The following is a 27,313-nucleotide window of genomic DNA, read 5'->3' as shown; positions in this document are numbered from 1 at the left end:
TGAAGAGCACTGTATGTCCTGCCTGGGAAGTTGTAGTGGTATCACAGCCACAATTGTCTAGGAATTTAAGATAGGCATGGGCTTTATATCTAATGTAAGTATCGTAAAAGATGTTTTACTAACTAACAGTCTGTGTCTAAGGTGACTCAACCGTTAAAGTAGTGATCTGAGAAACTTCTATAGACCAGGCAAGCATTTGGAGGAAGGATTTTGCCACCCAAGAAGACAGCAGCATTGACTTAAAACAGTACCACTGACATCTCTCTGATCCTTGCTGAAGAGTGGGAAGGATTCAAGCTAGTTAGTCTTTTACTTTTGTATTCCAGTGCTCTCCGTTTCACTTGTGTATCCTAGATTTTTTTAAAAAATCTTTATATTCTGACCATGATTGATAATGCACTGCTTACTATTTTTGCAAAACACCTTTGAAGGAAACTGAGAAGCGCTCACCTGCTTATTCTTTTATATGCTTTAGGAAGACAGTAGTTTAGTAATAAGCACAGAATTCCTCTTTTTTGTGTTTGAGGTGACAAACAGCCCCTGAAGTAAGTGGGAATGTCAGAGAATATCATTACAGCTGGTTGAGTAAGGAAAGATTCCTGGAACTTTAAGAACAAATGTGGCAATGTTTAGAAAATTAATGAATGGATTAAAATACACACTCTTCAAGACTCTTCACATTATAAATATGCTACCTCCATTAGACCCCTTGCAATTCCTCTTTGCCCCCTTTCTAATAGCATAGAAGTCTTATTGTATTTCCATTAAAATCAAAGGCAAATATTTCAATGCTCTCTGCAAAGGATGAGAACCTTATTATGTTTCAGTAGTGTGCTTTTTATTCTGCAGAAGAAGTTTCTGTAATTCTGCTTAATCTATAATCAGATTTAATAGGCATGTTTCAAATGGAATTATGCAAATTTAAATATGGGCCTTCTGAGGGAAAGAACCGAAATATTTCCCGCCAAGAGTTGATCTTTGCTAGCATTCACCAACTATGGCTTCCTCCCCTTCAGATGTTGGCATAATTTATTGTGTCGTTTAACTCTTCACAGAAACTTATGTTAATAAACCCAAACCAGCAAGCAGTTCTTCTGAAGTTGCATTTAAAAATCATGTAGAAGGAGACCACACCCTGTCTGGCAAGCTGAGGTGTAAAATATGCTACGTGCAACCAGATGGCTACAGAAACCTGTCTGAAATTGCAGGAGGAGGCCACCACTTTCTTCTGACTGCAGGAACCTATCAGCAAGGCCTCGTGCCGTGTAGGAGCTCTCAAAGGGCTTGGCTGCAGAGTTTAAAAGGCAGCAAGCAGGTGACTGGGCTGAACAGGAGACCCATGCTGTACTAGCCTGTGGCTTTTCCAAAACTTCTTGCACTCGTTTTTCATATTTTTTTATATGCTGCTGGTTTTAATGCTTTTTCTTTTCTCTGCTGCTGGTATTAAAAGTTTCAGTTCCTTTTTTTTTTTAAGAACGTGCTACCTGTAATGTACATACAGAAGTACTGTGCGTGCGTGTCTTGTACGCACTGGGAACTTTATTAAAGCTATTCTAGATACTGTCCACATGATCTTTACTTTCTTAAACCTGTTTCACCATCAAAGAGGAACAGCTGAACAGTAGGGCCAAAAGCACTGTATGCACTTAGGGCTGCTTCAGAAAATACCCATTAAATCATTCAGCAACAATTTTTTTTTAAACTTGAAAATCAGAAATGGCAGTCTTGAAAATAAAAAAAAAACCTCTTGGATCACTGAGCTGTGAATTTGAAGATGTGAAACTGAGAGTGTTCAAAGCAGTGGAGTGATGGCTCAAGCACTGGGTGTGGGACTTGGTTTGACTGTCCTTGTTTTCTCCCGACAGCTAGGGTGAGGATGGCATTCAGAAATCCAGGTCATTTCTTTCAGTTCTCTGCTTTCCTAAAGAGGAATGGCTGCTTTTCAGCTACCTGTGCTATCATCTCTTGGACAAGATGTTTATGGTTGTATTTGGATGCCTGAAAAGATGCTGGTGCTGAAAGGAGATTTCCTCTTCGAAGGAACAGTCTTTCCCAGTTACCCTTCCCTAACCCCTCCTTGTTCCATGGACTGGCCTAGCCAGTGTAAGCTGTCTCCTAATAGCAAGCATTATGCTAGAAAGCTTTATTGTTTAATAGCACTAAGCTTTATCATTGTGAACTGGCTCACAAATGCATATAGCCTCCTAGACCCTTCACAGTCATTATGAATAACAGGAGGATAAAAGCAGTTAATTGACGGAAAATTCCCACACACAGACAAAGAAAATAGATTTCTGCTAAACTGGCAGCACCTGGAGGGCAGTGCATACTTCCCTAAGGTAAAACTTGACTTGCTTACTCTAGCACAGGGCCAAAATAATTCCAAAGAAGCAAAGGGGTTTGCGTTAGTGTAGCTGAGACTAGAAGCTGGTCTGTCCTTCCCAGACTCCAAACAGAAAAAGAGATCCAGTCTTTGTATGGAATGACTCCCATGTGCTGGGGAGTTAGAAATTTTCTTTGTTAAAAATGAAGTGTACTCCTCGTGGGTCAGCTTCTGAATTGCTGATGCTCTGCTTGTTGAGTGTGTCGGCTAGGCCCTCGGGTCCACAGAGGAAAACACCTATTCTGGAGCTGTTAAGAAAACAAAAATATGGTCAGAAACTAGGTATGGAGCAGCTGGATGTTCTTCATGTAAATTAGTCTTATGTTGCATAGGGGCAATGGCTTTTTTCCAATTACAGGAACTAAATTAGAACTTGGTGTCTAATCCTTAAAATTTATAACTCCTTAAAACTTGCAAGGCACTTACTGCTCCTCCTAAAGCAAGTGGTGGGCTAAATCTCATCTCAGCAGAAGTCAGTGAAGACAGGTTTATTGACCTCAGTGAAGTCAAAGAAATAGACCTTCAAAGACCTTACGGCACAAATTCTTGAAATTATTGGTTCTGTTATTTTTCCTACTATTTTTTGGGTGCTCACGGCTGAAATAAGAATAGAAAATACCTGGAGATTTTTAGAAAAAGAATGTTCATCGAACTTTATCAGCCAAAGGAACCAGATTGTGTTATTATGGTATTTAGACAGAGGAAGTCCAATTTGTACAGGTTTACCCAGGATGCTGCCCTGCAATAGTTTTGAACTCGTTTTCCCAGTTAGGTCTTCCATACAAGGTTTTCTGTTTAAGGCCTGTAATCACATCTTTCTCTTCTTCATGATGCACTGCGAAATGAGTGGCCTGTGGGAAATGAAGCACAAAGGACAGTGTAAACACATAGTTAGCATTATGTTCTGCTAAAAAAAAAATTATATCAATACACGCTGAATTATATGCAAACTGAAAATGTGGAATTGATGGTGTTTCACAAGGAAAGATAATATTAGTAAAGTTCTGATATCAGTGTCTATCTCCTCATTTTCCCCAGATTAGGTGATCTCAAGATTTAAAGCTATGCACCATCGAACACAGTAATTACAGCAATTAATTACATTTCTTTTGCAATTAACTGGTTTAGTCTAAAAACTGTAAAATAAAACTGTAAATAATGAAAAAAATCCCTTCAAGTACAATAATAGAACTCTCTTGACCTTAATGAAATCTTGCCAGTTTGATCTCTGGAAAGTTTGATCCATATTAGGAGGTCTTGTCCACCCTCCCTGTGTAACTTTCACCTAGACCAGCAAAGCTAAGTAGAGCCAGGAAGAGGAGAAGCTGTGATTAAGGGCATGAGTTCAGGCCTTTCGGCATTCTGCAGCACTTTTATTTGCCAGAAAAGATACAGGTGACTTTCTCCTCAGGCAAAAGTTGTGTGACTTTTCTTCTTTCCTTCCTATTTTTCCACTGTCTGTGTGATAACTTCCTACCTTACTCCTACCCCTCCCTGTCCATCTAGCTGAGCCACAGCACTCAGGCATATGGCGAATTTTGCAATGGTGAGATAGAAGTAAAATGAAACATCACTAAAATTAGCACCTTTCCTGACTTAATCACACGTTATGAACTAGCTTATGGAAGAGCTGCTCCTTTGAAGCCCTAAAAGCATGGGATTGGATAAAGAACTCATGAGTCTTGAAACAAGCATGCTGCCATCACTCACACCTTGTGCATTAGTTTCTCTGGTCCTAATGCTGATAGAGATATTTGCTTGTTTGCTGCTGTAAGGAACAACTGCTTTCCAGAGTGCACAGCCAGAGTAAACCAGGAAGGAAGCCGGAGTTCACATTAGCAGCTGACCCTATGTCACTTCTGATGGATAATACCTGTCTGCATTTAAAACCTCTGAGAGGGATGTCCCATCCCTGGAGATGTTCAAGGCCAGGTTCGAGGCCTTGGGTAGCCTGGTCTAGTGGGAGGTGTCCCTGCCCATGGCAGGGGCGTTGGAACTGGGTGATCTTTAAGGTCTCTTCCAACCCAAACTATTCCATGATTCTATGAGAGCCAGACAGAGGCCTAGCATGAGCACCATTTGAACATTTATCAAAACGTAACATGCTAACATCAACCTCAGTTCATATGGAAATGATACTTTCCACTGTGTTGTTACCTGAGATTCATCCCAGCCTGTAAGGTAGATGTTATAGCTGAGAAACTCTGCATTATTCCTTTCTTGCATTTGAGCCTCCAGAGATTGCAAGAGGTCAGCAAACCATTCAAAGGCTTGAGTGTCCCTGCAAAGCCAGTAAAAATAGATCTGGAAGAGACAAGAGTGAGCTGTCAGGGCATATAGGCACCTATGGTTTCTGGGTTTACATTTGCTGACAGAATTGACAGAATGAGGATTGTAGAGTTCCTGTAGAAATTGTCCTGACCACCTCAGTAGATGTGTAGGCTGGTATCTAAGCTATTCAGGAGTTTTGATGCTGGGAGGGCTGTGAAGCAACTGCAACTGCAAGAACAAGGAAATGTCTATCTCCCTTCCACCAGCAGGTTACATATTTAGTTCATTGTGTTTCCCTACTTACATCCTCGTAAAACAGTTTGCTAGGGTATAAATTAATGATTTAGAGATAGACTCTATCTTCTTGCCCTGCTGGCAAGCAAGGTAAATCAAAACACGTAACAAAACCAGTTCTGTTCTCTGAATACAACCATAACTCCAGAGAGTGACTCTGCACCCCTATATAGGGAGTTTCCAGGGGCAGGAAGCAAGAGGAGGATGGTAGTAGTGCTCTTCCACTGACATAAAATTGCTCTCTGTGTGCTTAGGGAAGGAATGCAACAGTTGCACAGGCTGTACTACTGCCTTGGACTTCATGTTTCTAACACAGACATCTCCACTGCGAGTGGAAATCCCCAGGGCCAAAGTCAATTTGCATGGGTGATTTTGCTCATAGGTTATTTCTTCTTTCATTATGTTTTTGCTTTTGACCCTCCCACTTCCCTGCTTGTCTTGTGAGGTAAATGGACTCTCCTCTTAGGACTCACACATGTCTGGAGCCAGACAACCTTTGCTGGGCCTGTTTTTACTTGGGCTGTTGGCCCCTGAACAATTGCATGGGTTCTGGGAAAGAGGAAACGCACCTTTTTGAGTTTTAAGTTGGTTGCATCATGGCAGTATTTGTACCAGACAGACTTGAGTACAGATGCAAAGGGAGTGACCCCTATTCCAGCTCCAACAAGCATAACAGTTTCATAACTAAATACATCCTCACTTGCTGTTCCAAAGGGGCCATCCACAGCTATTCTGAAATTGAAAGTACACTTAAGAAATCAATAGTGAATATTTATTAGCAACATTTAAAATGACAATTAAAAGGTAGAGGTTCTGCCTACTATGATGTACATTTGGGTTGAATACTAGTCAGCAAAAGAAGAGGTAGGGTTGATAGGAAGAAAATTGAAAGAGACATCTAAGGCTCACATCTACAATAGAAGTATTTAAGGTTTGTATCACAGGTGCCACCAAACTGGTTAAGCAAAACTTGAACTGCCATATTTTTTTGTTGACTTTACTGTGGAGGCTCTTTGTACTTACTTGGGCAACTTCCATGCATCTTGGAATTCTTGCTTATCACATCCACAGGCATTGAACAAGCCCTCTGTCCAGTCCCCTACAATACGGACATGAATGCTGAAGTAATCCTCTTCTGGAGCAGAAGTTAATGTAAATGGATGCCATTCCAGTTTAGACACTGCTGGACACTTGACAAAAATGTATTGCCCAACCTCCATTCTGAAGCCCTTTTTCATCATCTGGAGCTCAATTGTTTTGAAGGGGTGAATGACCACCTGCAGTGAGAGGAACAAGAGATAAAGAGGGAGAAGAAAAAGTCTGTCTTCACTGTTGGCTGGATGCACCTACATCCTTCAACAGTAACATTGTCCTCTGCTATGTGAGCGAGAAAAGCAGGTGAAACTTTGATCCCATCAGAACTGGGAGCAAGGAACAGCACCTGACAGCCAGATGAATGACTGCAGAAGATTTTTTGATTGAAGACATTTTTCACACCATACTTTTAGTTACACCGAAAGGGACAGGTCAGACTGGCACATCTTGTAACACATCACAAGATCTATGTACACATGTTGCTCATTCCAGATGCATATTACACAGTGGCACAGAGCCATCATCATTATCAATGTTAATGAGTTTGACTGTATATATAAGGGGAAAACCGCAGGGCTATCATACAGATAGGGAACTGGCTAGATAGCACCACAGGAAACAGGTGGTTTTGTGTTATAGCTGTGTGGGACCTAGAAGATGGCATTTGCATTTGCATTCTGCCTGTCTTAAACCAAGAATAAATAAAAGTGATATTTTAGAAGCAAGGATAGTATTTCCATCACTATGGTTTCTTAATCCTAAAGTTCTCTGCCAAGGCTATTTCCCATTTTCAGAGGAGGTTTGCAAGAAGGAGAATCAAGTCTATCTGTTAATGTGGGTATTAATATTAGTGCTTAGGAGCATGCAAGAAATTTTCTGCCAACAGGGATCTAAGCAGACATCATAGGCATATGGTGTAGAAATGGCTCAGAGATATTTTGGTACAATTACCAAAAAGCACACTTGTATAAGGGGGCCTTCCACCATGTCACCATCGTGCCAAGGCACAGCAGAGACACCTAATGTCACCCCCAAAATTCTGCTACAACTTGAACTGAGTATGTCCATAATATGCAACAAAATGCCATGTGAGGAAATTACATCGGGAAAGTTTTTATGCTTTTGAGCTTAGTACTATACTAGTTTGGCTGTCAGACTTTCAGAACCAGTGTTAATATCTCTGCAACGCACCATGGGGAAAGGAAGCTTAACATTAGCTTTGACTGCACGAAACAGGTACCCCCTAATTCTGCTTTTCAGGAGTCATTTGTTCTACTGAGAAATCAGAATTCATAAATAGAATCATAGAATAGTTAGGGTTGGAAGGGACCTTAAAGATCACCTAGTTCCAACCCCCCTGCCACAGGCAGAGACACCTCCCACTAGATCAGGCTGCCCAAGGCCCCATCCAACCTGGCCTTGAACACCCCCAGGGATGGGGCAGCCACAGCTTCCCTGGGCAACCTGTGCCAGTGTCTCACCACCCTCATTGTGAAGAAATTCTTCCTAATGTCCAGTCTAAATTTGCCCCCCTCCAGTTTATACCCATTCCCCCTGGTCCTACCCCCACAAGCCTTCACGAATAGCCCCTCTCCAGCTTTCCTGTAGCCCCTTTCAGGTACTGGAGAGTCACTATAAGATCTCCTCTGAGCCTTCTCTTCTCCAGGCTAAACAAGTCCAACTCTCTCAGCCTGTCCTCGTAGGGAAGGTGCTCCAGCCCTCTGATCATCTTTGTACCACTCCTCTAGATCCGTTCCAACAGCTCCATATCCTTCTTAAGTCGAGGATTCTAGAATTGGACCAGTATTCCAGATGAGTTCTCACAAGCGAGGAACAGAGGGGCAGAATCACCTCCCTCGACCTGCTGGCCACGCTTATTTTGGCCTTCTGGGTGGCGAGTGCACATTGGTGGCTCATGTCAAGCTTCTCATCAACCAGCACCCCCAAGTCCTTCTTTGCAGGGCTGCTCTCAAGCACATCATCCCCCATCATGTACTGAAAATGGGGATTGCCCCGACCCAGGTGCAGGAGAATATCTGGGTAGTTTTGAAAACAAAGATTTGGTATCTTTAATACTCTTAAGGCCGTGGGTAATTTTTCACTCAATACAAAGAAAATTAGTTTATCTTTCCTAAGATTCAGTCCTGTCAGAGACAGGCTACATTTATGTGTTAGAGGCTGGCATTAGTTTTGCATGATAGCAGCCAGAGCACCCCCGAGAAGCCTTTCACTGCTAATTTTGTCTGTCATGTAGGAGCAATTGGCTTTGCCGCATCATTTGAAAAAAATGGTAATTTTTTGCCTGGTGTTAAACATAGCATCATCACGTACCTTTGTGATAACAACCTTCTGCTGTGACCTCCAAAACCGCACCAACCTCTCACACAGGTACAAGAACATGGGACCTACTACCCACTTCCATGTCTGTAAGCAGAATAAAATTTAAAGTCAGATGATGAAGATAACTACTTAGATTAGAGTCCTGGAAATGCTATAAGCAGACATGAAATTCAGGTAATATAGGTTGTTTATCAACCAGAGTAGGGAACCCTTAAGAGATATGACACCTTCAAAATTACTTCTGGTCAGAGAAGGAATTTCTTTCTGTTGAGAGTCACTGCTGACTTTTTAGTTGCTACTAGAGTTACACAAGTTATTTTTCTATGAGGGATTTTGTCTCTGTGAAAATATTAAGATAACTAAGTGAAATGTGAAGGAAAGCTCTGAATATATTATTGACCCAAGTCTGCAGGAAAAGATGTGATTTCTGTTAACAGATCAGTCTGAAATGTGAATGTACACCCAGCCTGGTTAGTCAATAAAAGCTGGAGTTTCAATGTCACCTTTCCAGAGGAATTAATTTTCTGTTAATTACCATTAGTTCGTTAATAATATAAAACTATTTATTATGTGGATCATAATAAATGGATCATTTATTGGAAATGTGGATCATTTTCTGGAAATCCCACATGCCACAAAATATATTTCGGGAAACAGTTCTCAGATGTGATTTGCTCTTTTGGTTTGCCTGTTAATGGTGCTCACTTTATGGCACACTGGAAGTGGGTTGTCTGTCTGTAGTCCATTTCTGCTTAAATCCGTTGTGCCCAAATCTATTGCTATATGTAAAGAAAGCTGCCACTGAAGACCTATAGGGATTACATTGCTTATTTTCTACAGCAAGTGCATATGTTATTTACAAAAAGAGCAAACAGCAAACATTTTAAATTGGATTTACACTCAAGAGAGTGGTTCTTACCATAGGAGGATTCCCTGAAAATTGGGGGACTGGGCAAGCCCCTTTCTCTCCCCAGTGAGTGAAGTTTTTGTAGCAAATCACTGGATCATGTTCAGCCAGACTCTCAGCTGTCTGCCCCCGTACAATACGCCTGGAAAAAAATTGTTCAGATAATGAAATGAAAATGAAGGTATTTGTCCCTTATTGTTATTCTATTTATGTACTTCTCTATTTATAGAGTCATAGAATAGTTTGGATTGGAAGAGACCCTAAAGATCATCCAGTTCCAACCCCCTGGCCATGGGCAGGGACACCTCCCACCAGATCAGGCTACCCAAGGCCCCATCCAATCTGGCCTTGAACACCTCCAGGGATGGGGCAGCCACAGCTTCCCTGGGCAACATGTTCCAGTGCCTCTCCACCCTCATTGTGAAGAAATTCCTTCTTATGTCTAGTCTAAATCTGCCCCTCTCCAGTTTATACCCATTGCCTCTAGTCCTACCATTACAAGCCTTTGTAAACAGTCCCTCCCCAGCTTTCTTGTAGCCCCTTCAGGTACTGGAAGGTCGCTATGAGGTCTCCTTGGAGCCCTCTCTTCTCCATGCTGAACAACCCCAACTCTCTCAGCCTGTCTTTGTATGGGAGGTGCTCCAGCATAGAAGTTCTATAGAAGTGCTCCCTTAGAAGTTCTGGACTTCTACAGTATTGAAGGTTTGGTAGAAATTGGGAGTAAAGTTTGTAGGGGAAAATACTGGCTACAAGATTAAGTGAGGAACTGAGAGGTACGTCCATTACCATTTCCAGGAAGTGGTCACAAAGGTAAAGCTTCATTCTTTTCATAGTTATCCTGCCTTTTTCTTCAATAAAATCAAATCCTGGAGGGGGCAAGGTAATCAATTTCCTAGTGACCAGTTTAGAAATTATTTCTGTTGTTTATCTTAGAAATTTGGAAAGTTCTTTCTAACACACGTTCTTCCTCTGACACCCTTCTTCTCCCTTTAAAACTGTGGAGCAGCTGTTTGCTTGGTATGGATGAACACAGATGCTACCGAGGCAAAGCAGCTATACCAGCTCTACCAGTTTATATCAGCTGATGATCTGGCTTCTATATTCTTTCTTTTTTAGGATTTGTTATTGTTTTTTTACTACAGAGAAGCCTAACTACTCCAGTTCAGCTGTATTTCCAGCAGCAGCTCTAGTGCTAAGCTGGAGTGCTGAAAGACAGTTTCAGTTTTGAGGGGGAAAAAATATTATATATTCTGATATTGTTCACTGTTTCCTGCCTCTGACTGGAGTCCTGCAACCTCAGGGGTGTGACAGCGGCAAAAAATGATGGTAGGAGGAGGAGGGTCATGGAAGAGAAATTCAGATTAAGATCTGCTGATTTTCCCCAGGAATGGTCTGATTCTGATCAAGCTGTTCAATTTTATGCCAATATGATTCTGTTGATATCTTCTTCCTGTGACTTCTCTTCCTGCTTTTCTAGCTCAGTTTCTGTGAACTAGACTATGTTTCTAACCATGGTGTCTAAGTCATATGTATGCCTAGCTTTATGCGGTAGATTTGTCAGAGGATTATTAGAAAACCTATGCACAGTCTTGAAAGTTAAAAGATTGTGCTGTTTATACATATTACTAATGAACCTCTTCCTCATTAAAAGGTTGATTAACATCCTGCCTGAAAAATAAAGGGAAGGAATGACACTGTCCCAGGAGCATCACGAGTTGCAATTTGCAGGAACATCACCCGTTGCAGCTTACTTCCCTACTACTGACAACTGGTTCAGCTGGGCCGCCCTATGGGATGAATTACAGGAACAGGAGGAGCCCATTTCCAGTCACTCCTCACCCTTAAGGGAAAATGAGCATGAGAGTTTTTGCATTCCCCTATGCTCTATTTGAGGTTCAACAATGCCAGTACTCTGTACAAGAGAAAGAAAAGATTTATTTTCCCTTTTTATTCAGCATACATGTTCTTCCAGAACTGTAATTAACCTTTCAACAGTATAGCCTTCTAATTAGTTCTTTTTCAGCTGAAATTTTTACTTTAGCTTCCAAGGCAGGGTGATCTGAACCTCTGCTCTCTCTTTATTACTACTATGATGGGACGTTTGGGACATTTGTCTGTGACACATAGTTCATGCACAAAAAACATCAGTGCCACAAAAGTGCTACAACAGCTTGTAAAGGACAAGAATCTGCCCCTTTGATTCTATTGCTTATCTTTGGTTCAGTTTCCTGTGTATAAATATATATATGTATGTATTGGTACGTATGTAGGACACATAGCCTTCCGTCTCCTTAAGTAAACTGGCCTCTATACCTCTCCCTAACATGCTACTTTAAGACTGTCAGATCATGCTTATTCCATAACATCTATCTTTGTACACCTAAGATGTCTTCCTTGAGTGTAAAAAGCCTGCCCAATATTTTTTTAGTGTATTTTTTCTGAACTCAAAATGTCCTTCTCACCTTCAAGGCCATTAAGCGAGGCCACTGAGTTCACTGCCAGAAAGCATCCTTCCCTCTATGGGTAATAATATTCCTGTGCTTATCACCTTCCAAAGAATAGCTGAAGTTGTCTGACAACCATGTTCAACCCAATGCTGGCCAAACTTTTGCCTTTTCAATACAGTGCATTAAAATAGTGGAAGTATACTGAACATCCAAGTATATAGAAAGTCAACTTCTATGAAATATATGCTCCTCACTGACCTCAAGAAAGAGCAAAGTTTGCTTTCTGATGGTATTGTGTAGTAATTACTGGCAAGTTTGGACATTTTGTCAGTAACTATACGATTTTTGCTGCAGGAAACATGAAACACTTGTTCTCTTCCTTCAACAGGTATTGCTCAAACCTTCTTCTTGTTTTGGAAGTTGGAATGGACAAATATGCTGGTGGTGATTCTCATCTGCCTTCTATTTTTGTCCTTCCTGTTGTATTCCCATTTCTGTCTTTTGCCTGACACTACTAGACTGAGAGGAAGTATTTTTGAAGAGTCATTTTTACTGGGTGTTTTAAAAACACACTTTCTAGTGCAACTAGAATTTCCTTTAAAATGGACAATATAGTGCAACTACAAACTATGGAATTTGGCTCGGTTATTTTAGGCTTTTTTTTATTTCTGCATCAGTTCTGTGGTTTTATAAAATGAAACTAAAACTATTTTTTCTAGGTGCAAAAATTGTGTTCACGTAGTGCTAAATTATTTAATTAGGATTTTCAGCTATTTCAGAAGAAGGTAGTGAATGAACCAAAAAGATATTTGGCATTTGGAAGTTACAAAAACTTACAGTTGCCTGTATTTGAGATCCAAAGGCTAAAAACCTATTCTGAGATGCTGCTGATATTAAAAGTTCATCTAGGTCTGAAAGAAAAATCTGTGTTATGAAAGTTTTCATTTACCTAACAAAATCCTAGGCTCAATATCATTTTTATGTTGAGGTCTCCTTCCATGCATGTGTGTGATGCATGCAATTCCTTTTAAGACAGAAAAATAAACTAACAACTAGAAACAGGAACCTTGGAAAACAGCTTTCCAATTAAAATAGCAGAAGTTGAGTATCAGTGAGTTTAAGTATGCCATAGTCTCATAAAGACTCATGCATGTGATTAGCTTATTGCATGTATCAGTGAGAGTCTTAACTCTCAAAGCCTGTATTCACCCATTATTACCATCAAATATAACTGCTACTTAGTGATTAAGTCTCTATACTTATGTGTGTAGAGGGCTTTACATTAAGATACAGTACTTATCATGTATTGTGTGATAAGTGTGAATACTCACCCAGCACCATGGATGACAAGGCCAATAAAGAAGATGACAAAGAGATGGTGGGTGTACCAAAACACTTCAAAATATGACCTCCGGATGGTTTTGGTGGATGATGTGATGATTAGTATGAGGGCCAGCGTGATGATAACTCCAGTCAGACCAGCCAAGTAGGTGAAAGCCACATATAGGCCCCCCACAGGATTCTGTGAAATAATTGCACACATTGGTCTAAGGAAGGGGTTGCATCAAAGCAGAGCGAGCTGAACCATCAGTCTGTCTCAGTCATCAAATCCTTTACCTATTTGTAAGTCTTTAAGTCATTCTCTGTGAATTTGTATGCTGACAATGCTAAAATCTTAGTGCAGATTTACCTTTATTAAGGTGGAAGGAGACAGAAAGGGTTTTCTACTGATTCACACACTAAACATTGTTTCTTACTCTGCCACTGCTCAGCCCTGTGGGCTTGGTTAAGGCAAACACATTTGCAGAGCTCTGTTGTTGAGAGCTGGGGTCCTACATCCTTATTTACAGTGCTAAGTGAAAGCTCTCCTTTTTGGTGGTGTTGTGCAGCTGTGGGTCTTGTAACTTATACACAGACTGGATGCTTGGTGCTTATGAGGAACAAGGAAGTTCCTTATTTTTGTGTTTTTGGTTTTTTTAGCAGCCCAAGTTTGAAACTTTTGCCTTGGTTTCTCTTTACCTTTATGTATGCCTTCTTCATCATAAGACTTCTTTACAGGGTGTTTGTTTTTTACATAATCTTTTAGAACTGCTTTGAAATCCTCAGGTGAAAAAGTTGAATGTACTACCAATATTCAGCAACAACATTGCTGACAAACACAGAAGAATGATTTACACATGGTTTTGCTGCAAGATGGCAGAAAATCTAAACAAATATGACTATTGACAGCCTGATGTCACTTACCCCAATAGTTTTTCTATAAAAGTTGACATAGCTTTCATGTGGGTTATCACCAAGGCCTGAAAGCACAGCTGCCAGAGTTTCTTTCTCTTCAATGCGGGCTTGCACACTCCACTCTACATTGAATAAGTGTGCGATGGTGTGAATCGCTAGGAGTGATGGAAAAGAAATAAACAAAGTTAAGCACAAGACAAATACTTAATGATTTTGGGTGATATTTGAAACTTTTTAACATTTCTCAACAGCAGCTTAAGACCTTTACCACTCTCACTCTCTTCATCACAAATTCAGATCAGTGATGTGTTTTACTGTTAAAAATTTACCATCTGAAGTTTACACTTTTTTTGGGTGGGGGAAGGAAAGAAGTTAAGGGGCCTTTCCATCATGCACTTTGTCCAGCAAAGACTTTCAACAATTCAAATAGTATCCTAATACATTGGAAACAGAAGCATGAGTTGTCTTAAATTATTTGTCAGGATCATCCAGGATTTCTGTTGAATAGTTGAGAAGTGAATCTGGATCTCTTTGGTGTCACATTCGCTAGTGCTGCTTTGTTCTGCTCTGTTGCTAATAATCACTAACAATCTTGCTGAGCTGTATGTGTCCCTAAACCTAGTACAGCTTTGGTGTTTCACACTACTTCTATTACACATTATTGCAGGGGTAAGCCATATAATGCTTTTCAAATTTTTTCCCCTTTCATATCACCAGGTACTTATACACCTTCAAAACAGGGCCTGACAGGTACAGATCTAACACTCAAAAAAATCCATCTCTGCTGTAGACCTCCTCTGTGGCCTTGTGTTAACTTCATCTCCCTGCTCCTTTTCTATTGAAGTGGTGGTGAGATTTCAGCTACAGTTCAGAAAAGGAACCTGCTCAGTTCAAGTAATCTACTGATACAAAGACTGATGATAAATAGACAAAGATTACAAAGATATTTGTAAGGTACTTGCATTGAGAAGTGACAAATTTGATGGAAAAAATCAAGATAGAAATCCCTTTTTTAGGCAATGAGAGAGAAAATACGAAAACGTTCCCACATCCTGTCCAAGATTTTATACCCTTTTCTTTCACCATTTCTACTATTTGTTTTAGTCATAACAGTTAAGAAATAAGTCTAAACAAGACTTAAAGCCAGGGCATTTGGTTCTCTAGCTGTTGCTAAACACCCTTTATTAACCAATGTCATAAATGATGCCAATGGTTCAAGAGAAAAGTCGTCTTTCTTATTTATCTTTGCTCTCTTCCAGTGTTTGGAAACCAATTTAAGCCTTGGCAAACACAAAGATTCCTTTAGGTTAATGAAGTCAGGTCCCACCTGGATTCTGCGTATAATGCACTAGAAAGAAATAAAAAAAGAAACATTTGAGTACTAACCTGTATGAAGGGCAATCATCCATGCCACCATTTTGTGAAAGGTGAGGTTCCTGTCCAACTGTCGTCTTATACGGGTAGAACAGCACTTCAAGTTTGAAGAAAAAAAGTACAGGAATAACAAATAATGTTTTAACATGTGTTGAAACAAAGTATTCAATAATGAGAAAACCTTAATATCTAGTATGACAAAAGTATACATCTTATCTGTGTTAATTTAGATGTTATAAACAGAAGGAGGGATCACAGCCTGCCATGGCTGGGTGAGTGCTTTGCTTTCTCAAGTTGCCACCTCACATCAGGATCCCATGGTAGTTCACACTGTAGAAATGGACTGTAAAGTTTGGGTATAATTGTCTCAGGAGGCTCCCACCCCAAATATGCCTGTTATATATGGTTGGTAACATGAAGTGATTCCTTCTCCAAACTACTGGGTGTACTTGCTGGTCATTCATTTGAGACTTGATGATGGAGTTACTCAAATAGAAACAGAAAGAAAAAAACTTTCTGCTGATACAAACTGAAGAAAAAAACAGAATTATATTTTCATTAAGAATTATGACAAGTTCCTAACAGGCCCCATCTAAATCGTGCTGTGGTCAGTGGGAGTTTTCCTATACCTTTAAGTTCTGTAAAGCTAGCATTTGATGTCTCCACACAGTAGCAAGCATGATTATCTTGTATTGTGTCTTTATATTGCTTTTGCTGATGGCAAAAGAAAGAAAACACTATGCAAACCAACACAAACATTTCCTCACAAGAACTATGTAGATGCTTCAGGCAACAAAATGAAGACAAAAGTATTCTCCCAGCTGTTTCCTAGACATTAATTTTGTAGATGGCAGGCTAAGGTAGCATATCTTTCTAGCTAATAGGGTGGAGTTGATCATACAAACAATCCAAGAGTGAAACAGAAGAAGGGGCGATGAAACAGCAGAAAAAAATTAATTTCTCATTTGTTCTTTACTTAGTACCAATATATCTACAGTGGCCCTACTCTACCATACCAGCCCATTTCTAAATATCCCATGAGTATTGACTGTACGGATAAATAGAAGAGCAGCAAACAGTCCTCTCCTTCAGTTATTCTCCAGCTGTGATGCTGATTACAGGGCAAACTCTAACCCACTGGATCTATTGCAATAACTTCAGTCGACTATAACAGTAGCAAGGAGAAATTTGCCCTTCTTTGTATCATGTATCTTGAGACACAATTAAAAAGATTGCAGAATAAACTGTAGCACACTGAGGAAATGCCAGCTCTGCTTGACTACCTTGCAAAATCCACCAGAACTTTCTGTTTAAGAATCCCAAGCAATGACAAAGTGCTGTAGCTAGGTTCAGCAGTGAAGCTCATTAAAAAGAGTGATGATTACACTGGTAAAGGGCATGTAAAGACAACACAGCTGCTCATTGAGTTAATAACAAATAACTTTGTAGTGTATGATTTTTGGGTGGCAGGAGGTAAAGTGCAAGAGCTGCCAGCACATTCCTATTGAACAGTGGGTCTGAACAGTTCTCCTCTCTCCTTAACCTCAATGACATTGCTGTTGGAAAGGTCACTACATTTTCAATTAGTTATTTGACATTTAGAAATCCTGATTTTTCTGAAGAGATCCTCACAGGTGTTACATGCAGAGTGTAGCTAATTAGAGACAACAGCAGAACAAGTATAAGCAGCTGTACACTGGCACTATGGCCACCGCTGTCCTGACACTACCACTGGCACAATGGGCTGTGCATGTTTTGCTTAAGGTATAAAATCACCTCCTTCCTGAGGTATAGCTTTATTGCAAAAACCAACTTAAGTTAGAAAAAACTCCAAATGACTAATGGTCCTATTTTACAGCCCTCCCTCACCTCCTTGCTCATACCTGGAGCCCTTCACTTCCTCATATAGTCTAGTGCTATCAGCAAGACAGTGAACTGCAGGTGGGCAGCAGATACCGAGCTGTAGCTCTCTGCATGGTGCTCACTTGCCAATCGGTTGTAGCCTGAGTGAGACTCTATCGCAGTGCCCAAGGCAGCAGGACTTCAGCTTGAATACAAAGATAAGAGAGACAGCTTTATCGGGATAGCAGTTAGAAAAGTCAAGCTGTAGATGATAGGAGATGAGCAATTCAGCACAAGTAGCATAAAGTTCCAGCTTTATGATTCCAGCTTGGAATCTATTTCAGACCTCATAAAGGCCTTGTATGATCAAGATCACTAACTTCCAGTTGCATTCATCCAATAGTAACATTAATTCTTACTAAATTTATGTTCATTATTGAATTCTGCAGCCTGGGGGGGGTCAGCCCTGAATTTTGGCAGAGGAAGAACAACTTTAACCACAGAGTTTTACTTACTATCCTTTTCTTTTTGCATACATCAAGAATATGGCTGTCTGCTTCAGCAGCATCCTGGAAACTGAAGGGGTATAGCACAAGACTGGAAAGCCTGGCCTGTGTGGTTCCAACTTTGTTCTCCTAAGTGTTACACCTTAAAAAAGCCAGGGCACTGGACTTACTCCTGGGCCTAATTTAGGAGTTTAGTGAGGAAAACACCTCTCATTTATTCAACCACACTCTTCATCAGGATATATGTAATAGATAGAGGTACAGCCTGGGTTGCCTCCGATTATTTTCTCATTACTTTGTATCCAACTCTCTCTTCCTATGAAGGAGTCTTGAAACATTGCATCTATTTTATGGCTTCTTTTTTTTTATATATTCTGCTTTTTCAGCCCTCACAGGCTCTCTTAATTGTGTAAAAGAATTTATACTAGATTTGGAGATGAAAATCTACTTCTGTGAACTGGTTTTGTTGACCATTAAGGAGGCTAGAAAGAAAGAAGGAATCATATATTTGGAAGGACAGTTAATAAGCTTGAGGACACTATTGCTTTTTCACTGCACCATGGCATGCATTGTCTGCATTACTCCTTCTGTAATAGCCAGAGACTGAGATTTCAGCAGTGTTGGTACCATCATAGGAAGCCTCTAAAGTGGTGATTCCTCAGTGCAGTGTATAACATTTGCATTTGGGAGCTAGAAAGGGTCAAAAGGCCTGCAAACTATTTGATCCTGAGTTGGAAACACAGCTCAGACAAGAAATAATGTAATTTACCAGCTGAAAGAGAGTTCCATTTACTTTAAGAACTGAACATGCAAAGACAGAAGATGTGGGCTAGTAACTCTTGCTATAGATGTGTGTTCTGTCAGTGACAAACAAGGCAAATGTGTGTAAGAACCACCTACAGCTGCTGCCAGCTGGAAGAGGAACTTTGCATCCAGGGCAGCATGACGACCAAGGGCGCAAAAAAGGGAAGACTCAAAGAAGGCAAAATGAAGGCGAAACCTCTTCACAGAGCTCTAGATACAGTTGGCATACAGACTTCAGTCTTGCTCATAGCAAAACTGCAGGCTTATCTACTTCTTCAAAGAGAACATCCCAGTACAGAATATTTGGGGAACTTGAACAAATTTGCTTGGTATATATGCAAGGCTGCTTGGGTTATTATCTTTCAAAAATTTTGAAAGTCTTTCTTCATCTTACCGCACTTGATCCTCTGAGGAAGGAGAGCAAGTTTCGACATACTGGCAGAAGAATCAGCATGCAATTGAAATTCAGGCAAGCTGCAGGGGCCCTTGCCAGAGCCAAAGCACGCTGTAATTGGAAAGATGCTGTTATTAAGTGCATTACCTAAGACATTATGCAGAACATGGTTAGGTATAGATTTCATTTATATATTACATCACAACTTTTCATGAGTGTGAGATCTAGAGCTTATTAACAATGTTCACATTTCAGAATAGTCATGCTTTAGCCAAGTCAGAGACATATATGCAGGCAGAACACATTCCTCCATATAGACATTTTCTGTTTCCAGTTTTGAAATTACATGGTTGTATGAAAATCTTCCTGTCATGCCTGACAATCAATGGCCAAGCATGGATGTAAGTCTGTCATTAGCAGAGTTTTCTGTCCCGAGGCTATAAAGAAAGTCTAACTACAGTGTTAGACTACTTTCAATTGTCTGTAGGGTTATGGTAGACAGAAGGACAGCATATGAGGGAAGTGGTTTTATGTTCTCTAAGGAAATTTGTTGCCTCAACTTTTAGGAGTATGTTCCCTTAAAATTGCTCTTCACATCCTGAATGATTTCAGACTTTCAAAGAAAGACCATATGAAAAGAGGGAATAATGACCATCTTAGTCCAAAGACAGTGAAGGGAAGGGAAGGAAAGAAAAGGATAACATTTGCTCTCCTTGTATTAATTTGGACCCTTTCACGTTTCAAATTACAGTTACTTACTTTGGGTTATGCTGAGTTCTAGTTATCAAAGCACAGATCTCTGTGATTTCAAAGGCAATTGCACCATGATTGCAAAGAACAGAATTTGATCCATAGATCTGAAGAGGTATGTAGAATGGGAATTCATGCTTTGTTGAATTAAATCATAGCTTTGTAAACATTTTATGAAGTGCTTTGTTCTATAGTTTGAAGCTTAGACTGCCTTTTCTGTCTGTGATCAGACTTTTAAAATATGTGAACAAATTAATTTTCTCTGTCAGTTGGTCATGACCTGTGGTAGCTTTGGAAGCAAATTTATAGTAGGACACATAATGGTCCATCAACCATTGGGCTGTAATAAATAGCTTGACTATTTATGGACTATTTGACTACTATTCACTCATTGATGAACATGTGAACGATTACTTTTCAGAGCAATAGATTTGTAAACTATTCATGCTATGAAATATAATTACATGGGGAAATGATTGCACAATAGGAGAATAATAGTAACCTCATTACACCTTTAGAATGGTGTATCTCTGCTTTCTGTACAGACTTTCTGCTCAGAAACACTGAACATCTATCTGCAGTGATCTATTTGCATGTGGCTTTTAAACCCTACATGAACTTGCTCCTCCAGCCACTTTATCCTGTTTCAATCGAATAAAACTAAGGGAAAAATGCTATGTCCTCTGTCTATGCCAATATAATATGTTTTGTACTTACACCTAGGAGTACTCTGGTGTAGAAGAATTTTGGTGGGACGTCATATACAAGGTAGTACCACCAAAAGAGGAAGACATTTAAGCCCAGCCACACAAGCTGAAAGAGAAATGAACATGAAATGTTACAGTTTGTTGTTAGAGATCATACATCTGAATTTACACAGTTCAGATAATGGTCAATTAGTTCACTGTGCTCCTGTTTGCAAAGAGAGGCATACGGCAGGGTGTGAAAGGTTCAGCAGGTGCAATAGAAATTTTTCTGGTGGAAACGGGCTCTGATGTGTGCGCACAGGGGTACAGGAGTGATTATAAACAAAAATACAGCAATAATAGCTGAAACTTTTGCATAGTTCAATGGGTTTCGCCATGATTATCTAGGACCATCATAGTACAGGTGTTCAGCTAAGTCTGTGAGTCTAGCTGAATTTGCAAACATCATTAACGTTTAAGGCCTCTTCCAAATGGTGGTTCCTCTGCCGTATCAACCTACATAAGAGGAAGACTGAGGAGCCATGCCAAACTCAAAGATGCTTGAGATGACCTAAATTACACCGAAGGCCTAATGTTTTATATTAAGTAGGAGGCTCTAAAGGTCTGAAATCAACCATCAGGAAACAGTCAACACAGGCTCTTTGGTAGTGTTTAGGCTATTCAAAGCTGGGCTTCTTTGTAGCTGTACTGCAGTAGCTACAAGCCTGCCTGGCCTCAGAGATCATATTAAATCCAGTCATTTGCCCTTCTAGAGCTGGTTGGCTGATTTCACATTCCATAGTGAAACCAATCTGTATCACTTACCTCTCCATCTAAGGAGATGTACTAGGTGGTACACAAAAACAGAGAAGAAGTCTAAGAACTGGGAGAAAATCCAAGTCTCTGGTAGTAAGTTAAGGATGCCAGAAACTGTGAGATTACAGTTCCTCACTCCTTCTAACTCATATGTTTTACTAGTTTGCTCCAGCTGGCAGCGTACAAAACTCGGTATTAGTTTCGGTCTTGAAAGTGTGTTACTCTTGTGGCATAAACATAGGGAAATGAAGGGATTTCCATTAGGGTAAAGCAGTATATTGGAAATCCCCAAAACCTCATTAAAAAACTAAGCCATTTCAGGAATAAATGCTTGGGCTATGTAACCAAAGTGAGTGTGCCTCTCCCATCTACATTATTAACCTGACAGCATGCGCAGAGGACCAAGAAGTTTGGCATGATTCTTGATGGTCTCTCACAGTTCTTCTTACTGTTGAACCATATAGAACATGGACTCTTTGCACTGTGACACCCTCTGGCAACTTGGAATGAGTTGTAGAGTTGGCAGCCATCCAAGCTCTTTAGCCATGGCCAGTGGATGCAGCATTGCCTGGGGTTAAGGCTGCCGTGTATCTATTTCGTTGGGGTAAATCAATAGAAATTGTGTCTGTCTTAGTCTTGTCAAGCACTGGATAACCATGTACCTAGTCAGTGTGCAGTAGAGCTATAGAGGACAATGCAGAACACTTTGCTTTCAGTGAACTGTCACTTTATCTGGCATCTTTATCGGTGACTTCTTCAGTTTTCTACCCTATTAGCTGACCTTGTCATAGCTTTGAATTCTCTAAAAACAAGTTCTTTATTTGAACAAAATAAGGGACTCCTACTTAAATCTTTCACTATTTCAGTACTGAAAAAAATATGCCAGAATTCACCACTTGGCAGTTTCAGTTTCCTCAAGTCACTGAAGGTGACAGTAAAAACAGTTACTCCTTTTCAAAGCATTTAATTGCCAGGGTTATGTTCCTAAACTAGAGTAATACATCTACAATGTAAAGGCAATATGTAAGTATCAATTGTTCACAGCAGAAGAAATACCGTTCTGAATAAAAATGTTCACATTCCAGTCACCACAAATATAGAAGTTCTCTCTCTTCTTTTTCTTTCTCTCAGTACTTACATATATTAACCATGCTTGGCAACAATCCCTTAACTGCTATTATATTTTTGTGTTATATATATTTTTATTCATATATCTACATAAAATTTGATATGGATTGTATCACACTGTGAAGTGAAAAAAAAAGAAAACACTGAATTGATAACTTCTGCCTAAGCTTTCTCAAAGGAGGGCTGCCCTACTTTACTGTTTAGCACTTGTAAATGTGACTGGGATTTTCAGTGTTTTGAAATTTTGCTCAGAATTAATTTAATTTGACTTCACAGCTATTCTATGCAAGTTGTCTACAAATGCAGTTCAAACACTAGTTGTCTTAGTGAAGGATTCAAAAATCATTGCTCTAAAGTCTGAAATCTGACTCATACAAATTCTACACCATCAAGACAACGTGCTTTCAGTTACACCAACTTTTGTTTATAAAAGTTGTAATTGCTTTCTCAGTTGAAGTGCACATGGTTAAGTGAGATGTAATGTTATTTTTTTATGTCACTGTTGCATAAAAAAAACCCCAGATACTTACATATATCTAACAACACAAATGAAAGTTAACATATGGTCATTTCTCAGTTGACGATGAAGCCTGCAGCAATCAAAGGACAGGACAGAGCTCCTTAAAAATTATCCTGGTGAAGCATTTCACTGTACTTGCTGCCCTCATTTCTAAGTAATCACATGCATCCTTCACTGGCACAGTGTGATCTGCTTAGTACAACTTTCTGTAGAACTTTTTACTAGACCCAAATTACAATAAAAAAATGTACTCACAACAACGAAGATGGACAGTCCTTCATTCTCCACCCAGTTACCCATGACTGCCTGAGATGAAAGTGCACAATGGCCCCGTTCTTTCTGGAACAGCGTCTGTGCCTTCTCTCATACGGAAGTGAGAGCAGAAGCTTGCAGCAACCTGTTTCCTTTCTCATTCATTTAGGAAATAAGTTAACCATTGAATCATGTCCATAGTTCTGTTTCGAATGTTTCTACCATCTTTACATACAACTTTTCATAATTCAAATAAGAATAAACTGTTGAAATAGACTATTTTCCCACTTGTGATACAGAAGATAAAATAAATAGCATATCTGGTCATGTTTTCTGCTAAAAAATATATAACTTTTAATGCTGAAATGTAATATAGTATACACAGAAGAGCTATCTCTTCTCAGCCTAGTCTTTTTTCTTTTTTATCACTTCAGGTCTGAGCTGCCATTCCTGCTGATTCTGTTTGATAAATAATCACCAAAAATACTCTTCCAGTAATTCAATGTCCACAGAAGCTTCCAAGTCTAATTTAACATTACTCTTGTCTAGTGTACGTGCAAGCCTTGCTCAGGCCAGCCCTAAGGACATCTGTCACTATATAGGTTATTTCTCATATTTCGTGCTCTCACAGAGTCCCCAACCTCAGGAAGCATGTCATCATATAAGAAAAAAAATTAAGGTAAGTGTTTTTCTTTTGCAATTAGAGAGAAAAATACAGGAAATTGTCCAATGTATTTTAGAGCTTACGAGCCAGAGGATATTTATCCCAAGCATATTTGTTTAAAAAAAAAAAATTACAAAAATTAAGGGATTTTAACGACTTCTGAATGTTTTGCCTCAAGTGGCAAAACATTCCCAAATGCCATAGTTCCCAAACCTGTAATAAAGAGTGCAAAATAGTAGTTTGGAGGAAGCTTTGGGATTAAAATGGACCATCCTTCAGCAAGGTCCAGGCTTAGGGAGGAGCAAGGTGATATACACCTCCTACTGGCTTGTTCTGTGTATTCCACCCATAGTGCCACAGCAATACAGATCTCTTCCCAAAGTGACTGTGCAAAGGCTGTCTCCTTTCCAAAGAGGTGAAGGGTATGTATATGTGGCAGTCTCAAAAGATCTTTTTAGGTTTGAGAAAGCAACAGCAGAGCAGTTTGAGCGGTGGTGTCTCTCTGCCAGAGCTGCAACCCTCTGTTGAACCCTGCAGGATTTCATGGTTCTGAAAAGCCGGTGCAAGCCTGGCATAGCCTTGCTCCATGCTAACAGCTTTTGGGCACAGTCACATTTTCAGAGGCCTGATTGTGCACCTACTGGAGTCAATAGCAAGGCTCTTATCATGTTCTTACAACTTAAGGTTGCCCTCCACATTAAATGCTAATCTGATCCACAACTGAGAGCAAGATGATGAACTGCTAATGAGGGCAAGAGCTGGAGAGGTGGGATAAAACCCCTGTGACTCGTATCTGTCAGAAAAGTGACTTGGCATAGCCTACTTCACTCTGGACACACTTAGAAACTTGCTTTCTTAGGGCTGATTCTTGCAGTGATGAGACATTCAGTCACGATGTGAAAGTGAGAATGAGGAGAGAGCTGAGGCAAATGCCTGTGTTCTCTTCTGACCTCTACTTCCAATATTGAATTTATCGTGGAATATGGCCTCCATATGGTGATATAACTATGACTTGAACAAAGACCCATCACAGAAGAAAACTTACACATTTCTAAATTTTTCTAAAACAAGTAGACAAACATAGCTACCTGAATCATACAGGTGACTTCTGCACTTATATTCCTTCATGAGATGTATAAAATTAACAGCTATAGAACAGAACGAGCAGCAGTCCTTCACTTCCTCACATAGGCAGGACTGGCAGCATTTTAATCAACACTGAAGCCTCACAGGTTTCCGTAACTGAAAGTCTAAATGAAGTCTTCGAAACCTGTTAAGTGGGGTTTGCAGCAACCCCATTTGACAGGCTCTGCGATGTGCCAGGCTGTCACATGCTATCAGTCACTTTGAGGGCTGTACCAAATGAATGTCAGAAGAGGGCTTGGCCCCGCATAGTTTCGTTTATGGAGGTAGCCTTTGAGGGCTAAACAACTTGACTGGTAGGAGAAAGAAAGGAGAGGGGGCAGTTCTGATTTCTGAATGTCCATTCTTGCTGTGAAAAGTAGCCCGTTCTCCTTGCCCAGAAATACCAGTGCTCTCACTGGCTTTTTCTGCCCCTTAGATTAGGCTAAGGTACTTACAGCTTCTCTGGGGTGAGCAAGTGCAGTCATCCAGGGTGCTCTGATCTTGCCTGAAGCCCACCAGGCACCAGAGCCACTAGAATGTGGATTAACTGGCTCAGGAGGTTTCTGGCAGGCCACAAAGCCAGCAGGAGCTGATCTTATATCAGTGTCAGCAGTTGCACATTCTGACATCCTTTTAACAGCCTGAATACAGACTACGAATCACAATATATTCCAACTACTCCCAGCCTAGCAGTTATCAAATGCACATAGCTGATCGCACTGCCTGAACTAAAACAAAGGGTAGAGGTGCCGGGGCCTTCCACAGCTGCTGGGTTCTGGTGCTCCCTGATGTCTGTGAGTTTTCCCATTAATTTCAAAAGCAATGCAACAGAACACAGCAAACTTTACCTGGTTGCAACAGGAGACAGATGTGATTAGAACTGATACTAAAACCACCCAAGCATCATCTCTGATGTAGCTCTGGTGCTTTCACCTACTGAATGAGTGAAACTTCATTGCTATAATATTATGAAGACTTGCAAGTTTTGTACTTTGGTCTAGTACAAAAAATGCATACTGTACAAGAAAAACAACATTGGAGGCTGTGTATTAATTATGTAGGACTGTGTAAAACTGAAGTATGGAAAAAATTGTACACTATCTCATTCTGCTTCTAAAATTTCTTTCAAGCTAGCTGATCAAACACAGCATTTTTCATCCTTCTTTGCACTGAAAATTTTAGTGAACGGTGATCCTTTCGAAGCATGACAGATTTGCAAAAGTATGCAGGTCTCAGAGTTCTGCATTTCCTTGCAGTAATTTTAAGCCCATGCTTAGAAATTAACTTAGTTCCTCTCCTGCTCTCTGCAATAGTGTTCTGTGTGTTCCTGTACAAATTTAATGCCAAATAGTTGCAAGAGGATCAGTTGTTTCACATCTGCCTCCTCAAAGGGGAAATGTAAATTTCTGCATGTATAAACCCCTAAAGAGAAAGTGAGAATAACAGAACAAAAGAAATCCAGTTGCTGCATTGCTGAGGATGTCATCAAGCTGAGATTGCTGGGCTCCTTCCCGCACAGCAGAAGGAAAGCCAAGGAGAGACCTCAATTAGCCTCTTTTATTTTGTAGGCTGAAATCTTTATTTTGAATGCTGTGCTTGTTTGTCAACTTTCCCTTGATTCTACACCAAAGAGGAAGAGGCCAACAAGAGACTTGTCAAACTGTCTTTCCTGAAGGGATTGCCTCCATGCACAGCCTGGAGCTGTCACTGTACGCACTTGCCTTCACTCAAGGGAATGGCATAGTTTGATGCTCCTGCTCTTTCTGTTCTGTTTACAAGGTAAATGATGCCATGCTGAAATGAGGGCAGAAAAGAGTATAGATGTAAGCCAGGAAAAAAAAAAAACCAGCCAGTGAGACTCTAATCTTGACTGGCAGAACTTTCTGCCTTTTTTTTGTTGGTTTTTTTTTCACTGTAACACTGCTCTGGTACTTCCTCACACTGCCTTTTGCAATGATCACGAGAGATCCATGTGCTGTAGTAAAAAAAATCCATATATGATCCACATGCTACTGGCCTTATCAGTCTTGGCTTGAAGTCAAAGAGCACGAGCACAGAAGAGGCCAGAATGGCTGCACATTTCCATGTCATCGGAAGGAAGAACCACCACCAGTGATGTACCCTTAGTAGAGATGGAAATTGATACTAAGTTGGCGGTAGTTTCCAGGTATTGCTGGAGTAAAGTTAGAGTAGCGTAACCTCCCATGCATAAAGCCAGAGGCCAAAACAACCTGGCTTTCCGGGGGGGACTAAGGGAGAGCCACCCAGTTTGTAGCCATTCGGGAAGATACCAGGCTTTATGATCTAGATTATGAGCTAGTCTGGCTCTGGGACTAAAACACAACTATAATCTATTTGCTGCTCTCTGTGTAGCTGGACTTCTCATCCCATGGCTTCAGATCCACTGCTTCAGATCCACTGCCTCTATACACGCCCGGGGCAGCCCTGGGTAAACTCTTCTCTGTCTGGAGAGAGCGACT

General features: G+C 40.3%; 1 protein-coding gene across 1 annotated transcript; it reads right to left on the bottom strand.

Annotated features, from left to right (window-relative positions):
• Nucleotides 1-215: 215 nt before the first annotated feature.
• On the bottom strand, nt 216-23,291 carry LOC104057240 (cytochrome b-245 heavy chain). Its single transcript, XM_009558580.2, has 13 exons — nt 23,048-23,291; nt 20,360-20,455; nt 18,893-19,003; nt 15,359-15,443; nt 13,982-14,127; nt 13,069-13,259; nt 9,303-9,432; nt 8,375-8,467; nt 5,972-6,225; nt 5,518-5,680; nt 4,541-4,687; nt 3,110-3,234; nt 216-2,631 (listed from the first exon to the last, which is right to left on the bottom strand). Exons 1-13 carry the CDS (start codon nt 23,090-23,092, stop codon nt 2,505-2,507), a joined length of 1,713 nt encoding a protein of 570 aa, XP_009556875.2. The 5' UTR covers nt 23,093-23,291; the 3' UTR covers nt 216-2,504.
• Nucleotides 23,292-27,313: the final 4,022 nt, after the last annotated feature.

Source organism: Cuculus canorus, chromosome 1 (assembly GCF_017976375.1).
Source record: "Cuculus canorus isolate bCucCan1 chromosome 1, bCucCan1.pri, whole genome shotgun sequence".
NCBI lineage: Eukaryota > Metazoa > Chordata > Aves > Cuculiformes > Cuculidae > Cuculus > Cuculus canorus.
This window is presented reverse-complemented; position numbering and strand designations above follow the sequence as displayed.

Coding starts and splice junctions, on each gene's coding strand:
- LOC104057240 (XM_009558580.2), bottom strand. CDS start 23,092: ATGGGTAACTGGGTGGAGAATGAAGGACTGTCCATCTTCGTTGTT. Junction 20,456..23,047: donor GACTGTCCATCTTCGTTGTT/GTGAGTACATTT, acceptor TTTCTCTTTCAG/CTTGTGTGGCTGGGCTTAAA. Junction 2,632..3,109: donor ATTGCAGGGCAGCATCCTGG/GTAAACCTGTAC, acceptor TTTTCTTAACAG/CTCCAGAATAGGTGTTTTCC.